Raw genomic sequence first — 17823 nt, forward strand, 5'->3', positions numbered from 1 at the left:
CCCAACAGCAGAGCTTTCTTTTCAGCACCATGGAGTGATTCCTTATCACCACTACACCGGTCTATCAGCAGAGCCTTGTCCGTCAGAGAAACAGTTAATTCAGCCTCATTTAGTGCCTCATTTACTGCCTTTAAAAAAAAAAACATAGCTGACTAGCTTAAATAAATGTGATTTCTACTGACAATTGAGATCTACAAACTATACCATAAGGGAAAGATGAGCAGATAAGAGGCAATCCGTAATTTCGATTAAAACATTAATGAGCGAGCTAAGATGGACATAGTCAAAACAACTATTTGTTTAGCACTTTTGAAATGTACAGCAACAGAATTCAGAACATGAGCCGTTCTTACAGTGTTCTCCCTGTACACTAAGTTAGAATCATATATTAAATAAAGGGGTATATAAGCAGACAATGAAAGCTCTTACAATATTTGATATTGACATTTCTCTAAAATAGGCTACAGGCAACACCAAGTTAGAACAGTAGGCTAAGTTATGAGGGGGAAAGGGACCAAATGATTAAGGTGAGGCACATGGGATACTAACAGCTTACTACACAACATACTTCTTAACTACAGTATACATATCTCCCTGGCATATTACATCATTTAAAACAAATAATGATCCCACAGTCCCTTCCCCGATTTAATCGTGGGATGCAATAACAGCCCAAAACAACTCTTATTTTGGGGAATGTAATGTGAATACACAAGAGGGATAAAAATGGAAGCAAAATATCACACAGAAAATACTACAATACCCATAATGCATAGTTTGAGGACATACCTTGTCGCATATTGTGGGCACATGCGCTGTTCTTGTGGATGAGCCGGTGTATCATGGCGACATACGTGGATATTCTGAAGAGCGAGTTTCCCGAAATTGACACCGAAGTGTTCGAATATATCACGGGTAAGAGACAGTAAATGAATGGAGAGGGTGTGTGGATCTCGTACACTTTAAAATGCCAGCGGCTAGATGAGTGGCGGATGGCTTCTTCTCCACGTGAAGTAACGTTAGCTAGCATAGCCGTCCCACAGCGTTGACGCTCAGTCAAGCCAAGTTAGGGGAGACGAGCTAACGTTAGCTTGTAGCTAACAAGTAACATGCCATTAGTTATCTTATCGGCCCGGTTGAACAACTAACTATAACCGGGTGAGCTAGACTAGCTCATTTATTGCTTTGAATTACTAGCCAATTAGCTGTTTCTGTGTGGATTTACCGGCATGTAGTAGTACATGGGAATTAGTTATATAGCGCTTTAAGGACCCAAAGTCACAAAACATCAACCTAAACATGAACAAAGAGTGGGGTGGGCTCAAGGACGGGAACGCGTAATCTTATCTATGTTTGGGTTTTGGGTATGAATCCGGCTTACATAGAGTTTTCACTACTTCCGAATGTCAGACGAAGATCCTCCCGTATTCATTTTGGGGGCACGCGGTGCTGGGGATTGTGGGAAGGTGTACGGCGAGAACCCTTACCAGCCAAGCTCTATGAAAAAGTTACGCCTCGATCACACCGACAGGGATGGCATTTTGGTACACCGGAAGTGCATTCATTTCCAATGGCACGCTGAGTTTGCCTTGAAGCGTTGCAGAGCGTTCATATTAACTGCTTGACATAAATGGTCGCAGAAGGTGAATGTTCAACTTTTGTCGTACACACATCTAGATGATGCTGCGTGACCATTTTGCGCTATCAATTCAAGGGCTTTATTAGCATGGGAAACATATGTTCACATTACCAAAGCAAGTGAAGTAGATCATAAACAAAAGTTAAATAAACAACCTCACTGTCGGTGTGATGAAGGCCTTAAGCTCTGCTCTACTTTATGCAAATTGCACGCTGCCACTGCTGCCTTTAACCAATCAGGCGAGGAGCGAATGTTTGCTTGAAAATCTTCAATTCATGAAACCGTTTCCCGCCTGTTATTTGTTCTGGGCAAGCAAAACTAAAAAAGATGGAGGACGGCCAATCATCGCAGTGTCTGATTTTTCAATTCTATGTTATGTCACTTTGCTAGATAGAATACAGAGACAAAATCAGAAGGTAAGTGGCATGGAGGAGGATTGTGAGTGAAGAGAGATTTGCACAACAATTCGTGCTGAGTGATTACCCTAAATTCCGGTTATTTTTAGCTTTTTTAAATAACGAATTGACCAATGTTGGTTCAATTATTTGAATTCCATTTCGTAAATGTTTTTTTTCTGTGATTTCAATGTGCAAATTGCACGGTTTCTCTTGAGAAATCAGATCCAGCCAAACTGTGCACCGTAGTAGGGAGTTGAACTTTCCAACAGGCCAATATTCTACGTAGTTTAAGTGCATCATTTCCTACAATGACCATAATCCATTGCGCATCTACTTGTCTGGTCAGTGTTTCTTTTTTTGTTTACGTCCCTGTAAATGAGCATTTCTCCTTTGCCAAGATAATCTATCCTTTTGACACATGTGGCAAATCAAGAAGCTGATTAAACAACATGATCATTACACAGGTGCACCTTGTGCTCGGGACAATTTTATTTAGATTTTATTTATTTAACCAGGTAGGCCAGTTGAGAACAAGTTCTCATTTACAACTGCGACCTGGCCAAGATAAAGCAAAGCAGTGCGACACAAAGAACAAAGTTACACCTGGGATAAACAAACTTACAGTCACAATGCAAAAATCTATATACAGTGTGTGCAAATGTAGTAAGATTAGGGAGGTAAGGAAATAAATAGGCCATAGTGGTGAAATAATTACAATTTAGCAATTAAATACTGGAGTGATAGATGTGCAGAAGATGAATGTGCAAGTAGAAATACCGGTGCAAAGGAGCAAAAAAATAAATAACAATATGGGGATGAGGTAGTTGGGTGGGCTATTTACGCATGGGTCAAATACAATTTGATTTGATTGCTGACCTATACTTATTACTTACTGGACTAATAACTCGGTAACTAGCAAAGAATGTCAACAAATGTGCACATGCGACTCTGCGCTCTGAACTGATCTGAAAAGTGCATTCACTCTCGGGTGATGGAAAGGCTGCTCACGGGCTACCCCACCAATAGAATTATACACATAGTGCAAATTAATGGGGCGAACTCAGTGAAGTTCAGTCTTGAGTCTGCGTGGCCTGGCATTTCTGTTGCACAGCAGTCCCGGAGGAGGTGCGCAGTTTAGCGTGAACATTGCTGATTATCCCATATATCCAGTGAAAACATTCTAAATCACCTTTCCCTTGCATAGAAAACTTTGGGGGTGGAATTAGGCTAGTTGAAAGAGACGGTTTCAGGCCTGATCCAGTTGATTGATTTGATACAATGTTACACTTGAATATGATTGAAAGAAATTTAATTTTCATCCTTTTATTTTCAACCTTATTTATTTGTCGGCTTTATGTATTTTAACTTAGTTGACAATGGACGTTATAGGCCAATGGTTGCATTGTCCGAGTTCCATGCGCTCATTTAAGATATTTAGCATCCAATGATCACGGTTGAACAGTGTCCATATGGCAGAGGCTGGTGCTCCTGCAGTTAGTTTAATTTTTACTTTGATTTTTATACAATTTTAATTAAGATTTTTATGATTAACCATGTGATAATGATTTTGAGAAACAAAGACATTTGAATAACTGTTCCACAAAAATACGCATATGAAAATCATAACTGGCACGCAGATAGGTAGGATAAATTGTATGTTTTCCCAAACTGGAAACTCATGCACATCCTATGAAGTCTATAAAATAATTGCCTCTGTTTCTATTTTCAAGCAAGGTAAGACCCGAGGGTCTTCCCGCAAGACATTGTGTAGTTGGGGGGGAAAAGGTGGCCAAATCAGTGTGATGAATCATGCTTCAACATGTGGCAGACCAACGGATGAATCTTGTTTTTTGGCGAATGCCAGGACAATGCTACCTGCCCCAATGCAGAGTGCCAACTGTAAAGTTTGTTGGAGGGGGAATAATGGTCTGGAGCTGTTCATAGTTCCACCTCATTGAACACCTTTGGGATGAATTGGAACGCCTAATTGCCCAACATCAGTTCCCGACCTCACTGATGCTCTTGTATCTGAATGGAAGCAAGTCCTCACAGCAATGTTCCCAACATCTAGTGGAAATCCTTCCCAGAAAAGTAAAGGCTGTTATAACAGCAAGGGGGCAGACTAACTCTGTATTAATGCCCATGATTTTGGAATGAGATGTTCGATTAGCAGGTGTCCACATACTTTTGGTCATGTGGTGCATCTGTTTTTGCAATGGATGCGTCTCAATCCACCGCATCTGCCTATGTCGCACTTCTGCATCTGCAGTGAAAGATGACAGCGCTAGAGAGGTGTCTGTCAGTCCATGAGATGTCCCAAAATTAGGTTTAATCACAAAATATGACACTCACAAACTCAAGCGTCTTGGGACGCGTCTAAAGTCGGTACAGCCAATCTGGGAACTTCTGTCTGAAACGTCCAAACAATTTGGGCAACACACTAATATGACCCATCTGTGCAAAAGTGAAACTGTGTTTTACTCTAGGACTCCAACAGGCCTCACAAGACTCGTCTGGAGGTCCCCTGGAACCAGCTGAAAACAATTTATGGAAATACTGTATACAAGGAGACTGTTTAGTGACAAATACTTGTTAAAATAAAAAATAGTGTTTCCTGATCTTCTATCTCTCAGATATAGGATAGACACGTCAGAACAAGCTTTGTTTAGATTTTTGTTGTTCTATGTAGTGAATCTGTTTGTGTGGGCTTATCGCACTCAGTCCCAAAATACACTTTTCATCAAATAATGTTTGTATATATTTTTTGATACTTCAAGGGATACCCACCCCGCAAAAACATGAATTGAATATCTTCCTGAATTTTCTATGGTTTCTGTAGAACCACCTGCAACTGGAAATGGACATTTCTAAGCTATTTTTCTATCCTGTGTGATAGGTGTGTTGGACTGTGGAGGGGCGGAGTTTGAGGATGGAGAGGAGGTGTATGATGCGATTGGTGGGCTGCTGCAGGGGTCATCGGCTGACTGTAAAAACGAGGATGACATCCGGGACATCTGTCAGCAGATGTTCAACACTCTTAAACTGTAAGTGCAACAAACACACAAAACCTTAACACCCACCTCTTTCACAACCAGCGTCCAACACAAACATTAACTAACTGCCACACACCAAAGGCTAATAATTTATGTAATTCGCTTGCTGATTCATCAAAAATATACTCCTGTCTTCTCCATCAGGAGTAACGGCCATGCCGCTTCAAAGCAAGTGCTGCTCGACACTCCGGTGCAGTTGTCTCAGATATCTGCAGAGTGTGGTAAGTCTGCAGGGTTACTTAGGTCTTGCTCTTTGTTGTCAGCTTTACGGTCCAGTATACAGATGTGTACATGTAGAGATGTATACGTTTGATATTCATTCTGGTAGCCTGTAATTTTCTATCTACTGTTTTTAGCCTTTCTTCCTATTTTCTCTACCCTTCCTACCACCTCTCCCATGTCTTTTTAATATCCTCCCTGACTTATTGTTTCGTCTCATTCCACTCCTTCTGTCTTTCTTGTCTCAGTATCTGTCACTAACGATGTCCAAGGGATCTGGATGATGAAGAGGGGCCAGAATACAGTAAAGTATATTTTGTTGCATCGTATCTTCTTGTGTATTATGTTCTTTGTCTAAGCTACAGGCCTGACTTGGACCTATGTTTTTCTCCTGTCAACTTCATCCACTTTTTCTTCCACACACCACCTCAGACGGTGGACGCGAGGAAGCTAGAGAAGGCCGAAGCCAAGCTGAAGCAAAAACAAGGGAGGCGGAATGAACGGGATTCGCAAAAAACAACTAGTCCACTGTGAGTTTCATATGCTTTTCATCTACACCCGAAGACCATGCAAACAGTTTATCATTGGCAGTGGTGGAAAAAGTACCCAATTGTCATACTTGAGTAAAAGTAAAGATACGTTAATTGAAAATGAATCAAGTAAAATTGAAAACCACCCCGTAAAATGCTACTTGAACTCTGTGAAGCCTTTATTTGGGCTGCAATTTGTGAGGCTGATAACTCTAATGAACTTATCCTCTACAGCAGAGGTAACTCTTCCTTTCCTGTGGTGGTCCTCATGAGAGACAGTTTCATCATAGCGCTTGATGGTTTTTGCGACAGTACTTGAAGAAATGTTCAAAGTTCTTGAATTGTTCCGTATTGACTGACCTTCGTGTCTTATTGATGGACTGTCGTGTCTCTTTGCTTATTTGAGCTGTTCTTGCCATAATATTGACGTGGCCTTTTACCAAATAGGGCTACCTTCTGTATACCACCCCTACCTTGTCACAACACAACTAATTTGCTCAAATGCATTAAGAAGGAAAGAAATTGCACAAATTCACTTTTAACAAGGCACACCTGTTAATTGAAATAGATTCCAGGTGACTACCGCATGAAGCTGGTTGAGAGAATGCCAAGAGTGTGCAAAGCAGTCAAGGCAAAGGGTGGTTACTTTGAAGAATTTCAAATATAAAATATATTTTGATTTTTTTTTTTAAATAATGGGTAAATACTACATGATTCCTTATGTGTTATTTAATAGTTTTGATGTTATTCTAGAATTTAGAAAATAGTACAAATAAAGAAAAACCCTGCAATGAGTAGGTGTCCAAAACTTTTACTGGTAGTACAAAAGTACAAAATACCCCCCCCACCCCCCCCCAAAAAATAACTTAAGTAGTACTTAAAAGTATGTTTTCTTCAGTACTTTACACCACTGATCCTTGGTTTGGTATTGTGACAGCAAAAATACAGATTTCTATTCACAGATGTATGATGAAGTTCGGTTACTGTGTCAGAGTGATATGATTTGGACTGATGTTTCACCTCTGCCTGTCTGTCATTCCTCTGTCTCTCTTCCACTGTCTTCCTTCCTGTACTCATTCTCTCTACTTCTATCTAATTTGTCTCCTTCTGGTTCCCTCTGTCTATTTCTCCCTCTGTGTCTGTCTCACTCTGTCCTCGTCCGCTCTGCCTACCGCTGTTTGTCTCAGGGTACTGGAGGAGGCATCAGCCAGCCAGGCCAGTAGCAAAAAGGACAGTCGCGTCGACTTGTCCGGGAAGAATCGCACCTACGACATCCGCATCGAGAACTTTGACGTGTCGTTTGGCGAGCGGTGAGGGGTTCACTCTTAAGCTGCGTCCCAAATGGCACCATGTCTCTATTAAGTGCAGTACTTCTGACCAGGGCCAATAGGGATCTGGTCCAAAGTACCGCGCTATATAGGGAATACAGTTCCATTTGGGATGAAGCCATACCCACTCATTCTCCTACTATATCCAGCACTGGAGCAGGTGGTTCATTCTAATCAGCATCATTCAATGCTGTGTTAGCTAGACACCGTTTCCACCAGTATTTACCTGCTATTTCAATTGAGTTGATGTGGTTATGATAGTTACTTTCTGCAAATTACTTTAAAGAATTTCAACACAACTACCTGATATCAAATGGTGTGAAGGAGTGCTTGTTTAAATGAATGGCAAACAACTAAATGAGTGAATCATAGGTTATTCCTGTGTAATTACCCTTTTATTGTTATTTCTTATTTAATACCAGACAGCGTGAGAGCGACAAAGAGAGTAGGAGAGAGACAGAGACATTTAAGTCTGGACCGTAAAGCAATATGCAAGCAAATTGTTTCTCTCTGATTTTCCAGGTCCTTGCTGCAGGGGGCGGAGCTGTCGCTGTCGACAGGTCGCCGCTACGGCCTGATTGGCCGCAACGGCCTTGGGAAGACCACGCTACTGAAGATGCTGGCGAGCCGCAGCCTGCGCGTCCCCGCCCACATCACGATCCTGCACGTGGAGCAGGAGGTCGCTGGTGACGACACAGGGGCGCTGCAGAGCGTGCTTGAGAGCGACACGGTCCGGGAGGGGCTCCTGACGGAGGAACGCCTGCTGAATGCGCGCATAGCCAACGGAACGTACGTCAGTCTTACTTACTCCTTACATTGGAAGGAGTCAATACTGGCAGCCTTGGCAGATTTAAATGTTTTTGCAGGATTTTTACACTTTTGGGTTTGAAACTGCAACAGTCACTAAACCTGCAGTTTATTCTATTCCATGTTAGTGCTGAAGGAATGGAGACTGTTCGACTGTCGGAGATCTATGCTAAACTGGAGGAGATTGAAGCAGATAAGGCACCTGCCCGGTAAAGAGCCACACTAAACATGTCTGTACATAATGTCATATCTGTGTGTTCCTTACATTAGCAGTGTATTTAGATATGTACATGTCATATCTGTGTGTACCTTACATTAGCAGTGTATTTAGGTATGTACATGTCATATCTGTGTGTACCTTACATTAGCAGTGTATTTAGGTATGTACATGTCATATCTGTGTGTACCTTACATTAGCAGTGTATTTAGGTATGTACATAATGTCATATCTGTGTGTACCTTACATTAGCAGTGTATTTAGATATGTACATAATGTCATATCTGTGTGTACCTTACATTAGCAGTGTATTTAGATATGTACATAATGTCATATCTGTGTGTACCTTACATTAGCAGTGTATTTAGATATGTACATAATGTCATATCTGTGTATACCTTACATTAGCAGTGTATTTAGGTATGTACATGTCATATCTGTGTGTACATTACATTAGCAGTGTATTTAGGTATGTACATAATGTCATATCTGTGTGTACCTTACATTAGCAGTGTATTTAGGTATGTACATGTCATATCTGTGTGTACCTTACATTAGCAGTGTATTTAGGTATGTACATGTCATATCTGTGTGTACCTTACATTAGCAGTGTATTTAGGTATGTACATAATGTCATATCTGTGTGTACCTTACATTAGCAGTGTATTTAGGTATGTACATGTCATATCTGTGTGTACCTTACATTAGCAGTGTATTTAGATATGTACATAATGTCATATCTGTGTATACCTTACATTAGCAGTGTATTTAGGTATGTACATGTCATATCTGTGTGTACATTACATTAGCAGTGTATTTAGGTATGTACATAATGTCATATCTGTGTGTACCTTACATTAGCAGTGTATTTAGGTATGTACATGTCATATCTGTGTGTACCTTACATTAGCAGTGTATTTAGATATGTACATAATGTCATATCTGTGTATACCTTACATTAGCAGTGTATTTATGTATGTACATGTCATATCTGTGTGTACCTTACATTAGCAGTGTATTTATGTATGTACATGTCATATCTGTGTGTACCTTACATTAGCAGTGTATTTATGTATGTACATGTCATATCTGTGTGTACCTTACATTAGCAGTGTATTTATGTATGTACATGTCATATCTGTGTGTACCTTACATTAGCAGTGTATTTAGGTATGTACATAATGTCATATCTGTGTGTACCTTACATTAGCAGTGTATTTAGATATGTACATAATGTCATATCTGTGTGTACCTTACATTAGCAGTGTATTTATGTATGTACATGTCATATCTGTGTGTACCTTACATTAGCAGTGTATTTAGATATGTACATAATGTCATATCTGTGTGTACCTTACATTAGCAGTGTATTTAGGTATGTACATAATGTCATATCTGTGTGTACCTTACATTAGCAGTGTATTTAGGTATGTACATAATGTCATATCTGTGTGTACCTTACATTAGCAGTGTATTTAGATATGTACATAATGTCATATCTGTGTGTACCTTACATTAGCAGTGTATTTATGTATGTACATGTCATATCTGTGTGTACCTTACATTAGCAGTGTATTTAGGTATGTACATAATGTCATATCTGTGTGTACCTTACATTAGCAGTGTATTTAGATATGTACATAATGTCATATCTGTGTGTACCTTACATTAGCAGTGTATTTAGATATGTACATAATGTCATATCTGTGTGTACCTTATATTAGCAGTGTATTTATGTATGTACATGTCATATCTGTGTGTACCTTACATTAGCAGTGTATTTATGTATGTACATGTCATATCTGTGTGTACCTTACATTAGCAGTGTATTTAGATATGTACATAATGTCATATCTGTGTGTACCTTACATTAGCAGTGTATGTAGGTATGTACATGTCATATCTGTGTGTACCTTACATTAGCAGTGTATTTATGTATGTACATGTCATATCTGTGTGTACCTTACATTAGCAGTGTATTTAGATATGTACATAATGTCATATCTGTGTGTACCTTACATTAGCAGTGTATGTAGGTATGTACATGTCATATCTGTGTGTACCTTACATTAGCAGTGTATTTAGATATGTACATAATGTCATATCTGTGTGTACCTTATATTAGCAGTGTATTTATGTATGTACATGTCATATCTGTGTGTACCTTACATTAGCAGTGTATTTACATATGTACATAATGTCATATCTGTGTGTACCTTACATTAGCAGTGTATTTATGTATGTACATGTCATATCTGTGTGTACCTTACATTAGCAGTGTATTTAGGTATGTACATGTCATATCTGTGTGTACCTTACATTAGCAGTGTATTTATGTATGTACATGTCATATCTGTGTGTACCTTACATTAGCAGTGTATTTATGTATGTACATGTCATATCTGTGTGTACCTTACATTAGCAGTGTATGTAGGTATGTACATGTCATATCTGTGTGTACCTTACATTAGCAGTGTATTTATGTATGTACATGTCATATCTGTGTGTACCTTACATTAGCAGTGTATGTAGGTATGTACATGTCATATCTGTGTGTACCTTACATTAGCAGTGTATTTATGTATGTACATGTCATATCTGTGTGTACCTTACATTAGCAGTGTATGTAGGTATGTACATGTCATATCTGTGTGTACCTTACATTAGCAGTGTATTTACATATGTACATAATGTCATATCTGTGTGTACCTTACATTAGCAGTGTATTTAGATATGTACACAATGTTATATCTGTGTGTATACTGTACAACAGATGCATGTTCTGGTTTGGTAATTGTCTTCTGTTTCTCTCCTCCCCTCTCTTTTCCACAGTGCTTCAATCATCCTATGTGGTTTAGGTTTTTCTCCCAAAATGCAAACGCTGACAACCAAGTAAGTTGGTGTGTGTGTGTGTGTGTGTGTGTGTGTGTGTGTGTGTGTGTGTGTGTGTGTGTGTGTGCACGATAAACTGATCTCTCTCTGTGTTCTCTTCACAGGGAGTTTTCTGGAGGGTGGCGAATGAGATTAGCTCTGGCTAGAGCGCTCTTCGCCAAGTGAGTCTCTGCTTGTCGCTTTTATCCTGAGGACAGTCTTCCCAATTAAAATACAAGGACAGAGATTATATTAGAATATTTCTGTACATTTATAAATCTCCAATGAGCTATTTCCTGAATCTCAATGTATTATAGACCATCAATTCCATAGACAGATTATCAAGACATGAATATGGCTCTGATAAATATTATATATGCCATTTAGCAGACGCTTTTATCCAAAGCGACTTACAGTCATGTGTGCATACATTCTACGTATGGGTGGTCCCGGGGATCGAACCCACTACCCTGGCGTTACAAGCGCCATGCTCTACCAACTGAGCTACAGGAGCTACAGGACCACAATATTCTAAAGCTAGCTTCAAGTCTCTAAGTAATGTGTATATTTGTATTGTCTCTTTTTAGGCCTGATCTTTTGTTACTTGATGGTGAGTGATTAAACCACATGAAGTATTTTAGTTTGATCAGTTCAATGGTGTCCAGCAGTCAGCGCAAAGGCCCTCTGACTGACTGTTGGTCTGTCTGTTTGTTTCTCAGAGCCCACCAACATGTTGGATGTCCGAGCCATTCTTTGGCTGGAGAATTACCTGCAGGTAGGTTACTCCTGCTTACTGAATCAAATTCAGTCCCCGATTGGTGAAAGCACAGGCAAGCGTGGACAATAGGGACTTTCTACCATATTCCTTACCCGAGTCCAGGTCAAGGGGCAAGGGGCGTGAATGAGTGTACATTTCAGGGAGAAGGGTAGAAAATAGGAGCATACGTTAAATTGTTTTAATTTCCAGAACGTGCTGGGTAATTCAAATGTTGCCTCTGGGTGTCCTTGAGACAAAAGGGGTCCTCTACATTGGCAAAGGACACACCTGCTCACGCTCATGAGCCAAGCATACATGGTTAGCCTCAAATGGATTGTGTTGTATCACAAGTTAGGAAATTGCGAACAACACTCAAGCCAAAATGTGACTTTAAGGTTGTGTCCCAATAATATTTCCCTTCTCCTGAAGTGTGCACTCATTTAGTACTTCTACAAGTCAAAAGACATTGGATTAATGGAGGCATGGGCCAGCTGGAGTTACCACCATATTTCTTCTACCACTTATTTCCATCCAAATCACTGAATGGAAGTGAATGAATGCACACTTTGGGTGGAAGGAGAGATAATTGTGACATAACTAAATCAAGAGCAACATGTTCAACTTCCATATGGCCCGTTTAACTCCTCCGCCCCCCACAGACCTGGCAGACCACCATCCTGGTGGTGTCCCACGACCGGAACTTCCTCAACGCCGTGGTGACTGACATCATCCACCTGCACTCGCAGCGGCTGGAGAGTTACCGCGGCGACTACGAGAACTTTGTCAAGACCAAAGAGGACCGCCTGAAGAACCAGCAGAGGGAGTACGAGGCCCAGTTTCAGTACAGAGAGCACATCCAGGTTAGGAGCCCACACACACACACACACACTGTCCTGCACACACACATTTTCTCTCACATTGAGGTATGCACATAAACTAAAAAGCCTATGGCAAGTGTAATAACAATGCACTCTCTAAGCATTTGTCTTTGCTGATTAGTATGTTTATTTTATATATCTTGAAATGCCAAACGTATCAACATCCTGCTAAATACTAGATGATATATTATAGTATCTTATACATTATAATCGTGGATTGATCCCCTCCCTCTGTGTGCCAGGTGTTTATCGACCGGTTCAGATACAACGCCAACAGGGCGGCACAGGTGCAGAGCAAACTGAAGCTCTTAGAAAAACTGTGAGTAACCATCTATTTCAAAATGTTACACGCACCCCACCCTGCTTTCTCTCATGTAGGGCTCCCTTGGGAATTACAGCCTGAAAGTCCAATTCATTGTAAAGGAAAACTTCCGTCTTGCACATGCATGATGACCTCTGCGTGTTTGTTTGCCTGTGCAAACAGAACAGGTGCACAAGGGGAATGAATGGTCAGTGTAAAGAATGTCTATTGTCATCCGTCGTCCATTTCCCCCGCTGCTCTTCTCTTGTCTCCTGCAGGCCTGAACTCAAACCTCTGGAGAAGGAAACCGAAGTCACCTTAAAGTAAGAGACCGCTCCTCTTGTCCCGAATGAAGTCAGGTTTCAATTCTCACATTAATCTGAGCGCTAACGTGCGTACGTGCGTCTGTCCACAGGTTCCCTGATAACTTTGAGAAGCTGTCTCCCCCGGTGCTCCAGTTGGATGAGGTGGAGTTCTACTATAACACTGACCAGCGCCTCTTCACACAGCTGTCTGTGTCTGCAGACCTGGAGTCTCGCATCTGCATCGTACGTATTAATCACACTGCTCTCAATCCTGATGACTAGTTCTAAATCACATGCACTGCTAATAGTTAGGGGTGCACCGATGTGATCATTCTGGGCTGATGCCAATATTTTCTTTGCGATTTCAACTGATTCAGATATTTTTTTCATTTTATGGCCCTTTTTAAATGTCCTAGCACAGATAGAACCGTTGTTGCACTTCCTATGTTCATAAGGCTAGTAAGAACATATCTTCGCCCCCACATCGTCACTGATATATTGTGCCTCCATTAATATTGTACTTTAAACCTGTGAAACACTTCCACAGACAACGCTCTGTGCAACCTTCCAACTGCTAAAGTAGTACCTACAGTGTCTCTCTCTCTCTCAGGTGGGTGAGAACGGGGCGGGTAAATCCACCATGCTCAAGCTACTGATGGGAGAGTTAACACCTGTCAACGGCATCAGACACGCCCATCGGTGAGGTTCTATGCTTGATGTTAGCCATGTTCCTCTGCTGCTAGTGTGTGTCTCGGTGGGTGTGCGTGCAGGGAAGTAAACGACAGCTTCATTTCCCTTTCTCGCTCAGGAACCTGAAGATCGGTTATTTCAGTCAGCACCACGTGGATCAACTGGACCTCAACGTGTGTTCAATTGAGCTGCTACTCAACAAATTCCCAGGTGACCACCCACCACCAAAACATATCAATACTGATCATTATCAAACCCTGGGCTGTGTTCATTAGGCACCAAATGCAAAGGAAACTGATTGGAACAGCACTACCTGGACTTGGCCCAATACCCGTTGCGTGCACTAATGAACACGACCCAGGTGGTTGATACGAATCCCTATGGCGGGTTAGATGACAACGTCACGAAAACAATGCGCTCGCTTCAATGGGGAAAAAGGCAGTGTGTTGTGATTCTGGATGACCAGGTGGCTAGCAACAATGACAAGAAAGCTGCCATGTGAGAAATCGTTGGTGAATCGTTTCAGCTAGTTTTATCTTGTTCTTGATACCATGTCTTGTTTTGAGGTGTTTTAACTGATGCTGATGTGGCTAAGATTCGCTAGCTAGTTAACCAAGAACTGTACAAATGTATTTGAGACAAGTGCTATTTAGGTTTTCAATAAACGTTGGGGACTAATTATTATTTACATTCTGGCAACCGTCTAAGCCAGCCCTGTCTGTTTTGGCCCATGTTGCTTAACAACCAACCCATCTATAGCCTGCAGTCTTTGTCATCTGTAACCCTTTTTGTCCCTCCCAGGTCGTAACGAGGAGGAGTACAGACACCAGCTGGGTGGCTATGGAATAACAGGGGAGCTGGCAACTCGGCCTGTGGCCAGTTTGTCAGGAGGGCAGAAGAGCCGGGTTGCCTTCGCTCAGATGACAATGCCTTGGTAATGCCTTTTATTACACTCCATGGCCGCAAAATTGTACACAGGATTGTCATATTGTAGTAGTAAACTGGTTTTAGTTAAGTTGGAAAAACGTCCTTGTACGAGCAGTGTATAGCCTCCAGACCATGACGTTTAATAATGGCATTGTGACCAGCTTAGCCCGCTGGGTTACATTTCTCTATCCTTCAGATGTTAAACTGACTCTGGTCGGTTCTTATCTTCGCTCTATCACCTTATAACTGATTAAGGGTCTTGACCGACACTAGTCGGAAGGTGTATTTAAAAACCGGTGTTGATATATATTTAAAAAATGGAAGCAGCATGCAATTCAGTTGTGAACCTCAAACAGTTAGCATTTATGCTAAAATGATTTTACAAATCTTCACACTAAGTCTAGAGATTTGGCGACTACAGTGTTTGTTCGTCCCTACAAATCTGCAAGGGAATAATTGCTGCGTCAAACAGCCACTGCATGGCGCTATAAATAATGTACTATTATATTTTGTGAACACTTGCATATAGTAGTACATGTATAATGAATGCTTCAATGCGGTCATCTCTTTCAGCCTGCTCATAAAGCCAGCAACAGCCCCCCGTTTCATTGCTGCTTGTAGCTACAGTTGTATCTCTTACTCACTTTTTCTCTTTCTCTCTCAGCCCCAACTTCTATATCCTTGACGAGCCAACCAATCACCTGGACATGGAAACGATCGAGGCTCTAGCGAAAGCGCTCAACAAATTCAAAGTAAGCTTGTTAATCTGGAAGAGAAAATGTCCTTTATCAGTCGAGTAAATCTAGAGAAAACCTATCCAAATTCAAAGTAAGCTTGTTAAACTAGAAGAGAAAATGTCCTTTATCAGTAGAGTAAATCATGGATGGCTTTTCTTTATAAGCTCACTTTGGCCTCTAGCTATCAATCAATGGAAATGATAGCTCTTGAACACAGTTTTAATGTGCGTTCATACCCTTAACAACTCTATCCTCTCCTCAGGGTGGAGTGGTCCTTGTCTCTCACGACGAGCGTCTGATCCGGCTCGTGTGCAGAGAGCTGTGGGTCTGTGAGCACGGGAACGTGCGGCGAGTGGAGGGGGGCTTCGACGAGTACCGGGATATCTTGCAAGAACAGTTCCGCAAAGAGGGCTACCTGTGAGTGGTAACTCACCCATTACGCCAACTATGACAGGCATGCCAAGTTGCCAATTGACTTCAATAACCTAAACCCCCCCACTCTTCACTCCCTGACTGCCAATCATCATCCCCGGGGGGAGAACTGAGTTTAACTGTCCCGGCATCCTCTCTGCTCCCCCACACTACCGTTTTTGTTTTGTTTGTGATTTAGTTCGGCCCGACAGTTCAAAGTGGCGTACTCTTGTCCATTGTCCTGAAGCAGACACGTTTTAGGGTACACGGAGGGTACAAAATCTGTCGAATATCGATTGTGTGTGTACTCTGAAACTGCCTCCGGCCTCACCACTAAACCTTTCTGATCATAATAGTTGGAGCTGGTTTGGTTCACTTAACATCAAGGAGGATATTCCATCCTGTGAAGGTGGGGGTGCTGTACCCTCTAACTGTTAACCCCATGTGGGCAGCCATCTTGGAATAACGCTACATCCGTTTAGCTCTCATTAATATCAGTGAAGGGATGAATGTCTCCATTTCTTCATCCATGTTGAAAATGTGTGTGATTGAGTGCGAGAGAGGATATATTTCAAGTGATATGGGATGATGTTTCTCCTGAACATGTGTGCTCGTGATGGAGAGGGATCATCTCTTAATCAGTGGAACCTGGGGCTGAGCTGAAATGGCACCCTGTTCCCTACATAGTGCAGTATTTTGGGAACAAGCCAAAAGTGCACCATCGCGTCATTTCAGACACCCCTGGTCGTGTTCACTGGGCACCAAACAGAAGAAAACAGTCTGAAACGGAGGGACTACGTGGACTTGTTCAATAAGAAACGCTCCTTTTCTGTTCCAAATGTTTTCTGTTGCGTTCCCTAATGAACACGATCCTGGAAACATCCATATGTGTTAGCATGGGAACCCACCAGCACAACAACAACTTGTACAACAGCAGCAGCTGGCTCCAGCTCTCTTGGGAAGAAGCAGCAGTATCTCCAAGTAAAGAGGGGTATTATATTATATATATATATATATATATATATACATCTTAAAGACAATTATCAGAATAAAAAAACGAAATTCCTTCTGCTTCAACGTTATATCACTAACTTATAAATAGCTGTTTAAAGAACGATTCAATCATAACGCCATGCTAAATAAAAAGCTTTAATCATCCATTCGCCAGGTCTGATGTTCGTGACTTTATTATTTTGACAAAGTGGACCCCGTTTCATAACAATCTAGAGAAGATCTATGGATAGAGTCCATATACAAGCGACAGAAAACACTCAAATAATAGAAATGTTTTGTGAAAATTGTAAATGGATGCTTAATCATTCACAGGTTGAGTTCATAAAGGAGTGGACTGTGCGTGTGTATATGGTATGGTGATTTGATTTGGTACCATACAGACTTGTCGATTACTTCAGAGCTCTCTACAGATTGGCGTACCTATAGAAAGTAGAGCTCGTCAGCTCTACAGATTGGCGTACCTATAGCAAGTAGAGCTAGTCAGCGCTCTACAGATTGGCGTACCTATAGAAAGTAGAGCGAGTCAGCTCTCTACAGATTGGCGTACCTATAGAAAGTAGAGCTAGTCAGCTCTCTACAGATTGGCGTACCTATAGAAAGTAGAGCTCGTCAGCTCTACAGATTGGCGTACCTATAGAAAGTAGAGCTAGTCAGCTCTCTACAGATTGGCGTACCTATAGAAAGTAGAGCTAGTCTGCTCTCTACAGATTGGCGTACCTATAGAAAGTAGAGCTAGTCAGC

At 41.3% G+C, this 17823-nt stretch overlaps 3 protein-coding genes across 36 annotated transcripts in view; 1 reads left to right on the forward strand and 2 right to left on the reverse strand.

Moving 5' to 3' along the window:
- LOC118365913 (DISP complex protein LRCH3-like) overlaps positions 1-922 on the reverse strand; it is a 103445-nt gene extending 102523 nt beyond the window's left edge. The window contains exon 1 of the mRNA XM_052491691.1: positions 790-922. Coding sequence (XP_052347651.1) covers positions 790-844 — 55 coding nt within the window. The 5' untranslated portion in view covers positions 845-922. The remainder of the gene's footprint in view (positions 1-789) is intronic.
- LOC118366033 (ATP-binding cassette sub-family F member 3-like) lies at positions 800-17231 on the forward strand. 2 transcript variants are annotated; one of them, XM_035748353.2, is made up of 21 exons: positions 800-915; positions 4934-5081; positions 5235-5311; positions 5558-5613; positions 5742-5839; positions 7027-7149; positions 7690-7956; positions 8103-8183; positions 11024-11083; positions 11188-11244; positions 11650-11672; positions 11782-11837; positions 12479-12679; positions 12940-13016; positions 13277-13321; positions 13414-13546; positions 13914-14002; positions 14112-14203; positions 14795-14927; positions 15585-15672; positions 15920-17231. In XM_035748353.2, exons 1-21 carry the CDS (start codon positions 828-830, stop codon positions 16076-16078), a joined length of 2151 nt encoding a protein of 716 aa, XP_035604246.1. In that variant the 5' UTR covers positions 800-827; the 3' UTR covers positions 16079-17231. The 2 variants fall into 2 exon arrangements, with proteins under 2 accessions (XP_035604246.1, XP_052347655.1); XM_052491695.1 differs by lacking the exon at positions 800-915 and adding an exon at positions 2036-2055.
- LOC118366032 (protocadherin Fat 4) overlaps positions 17204-17823 on the reverse strand; it is a 37923-nt gene continuing 37303 nt past the window's right edge. For 17 of the 33 annotated variants that reach the window (XM_052491659.1, XM_052491664.1, XM_052491655.1 and 14 more), the window contains one exon: positions 17204-17799. The gene's annotated coding sequence lies outside the window, so the exon portion shown is untranslated. The remainder of the gene's footprint in view (positions 17800-17823) is intronic. The other 16 variants (XM_052491677.1, XM_052491672.1, XM_052491668.1 and 13 more) reach the window with 8 other exon arrangements.

Source organism: Oncorhynchus keta, chromosome 33, assembly GCF_023373465.1.
Source record: "Oncorhynchus keta strain PuntledgeMale-10-30-2019 chromosome 33, Oket_V2, whole genome shotgun sequence".
In the NCBI taxonomy this organism is placed as follows: Eukaryota; Metazoa; Chordata; class Actinopteri; order Salmoniformes; family Salmonidae; genus Oncorhynchus; species Oncorhynchus keta.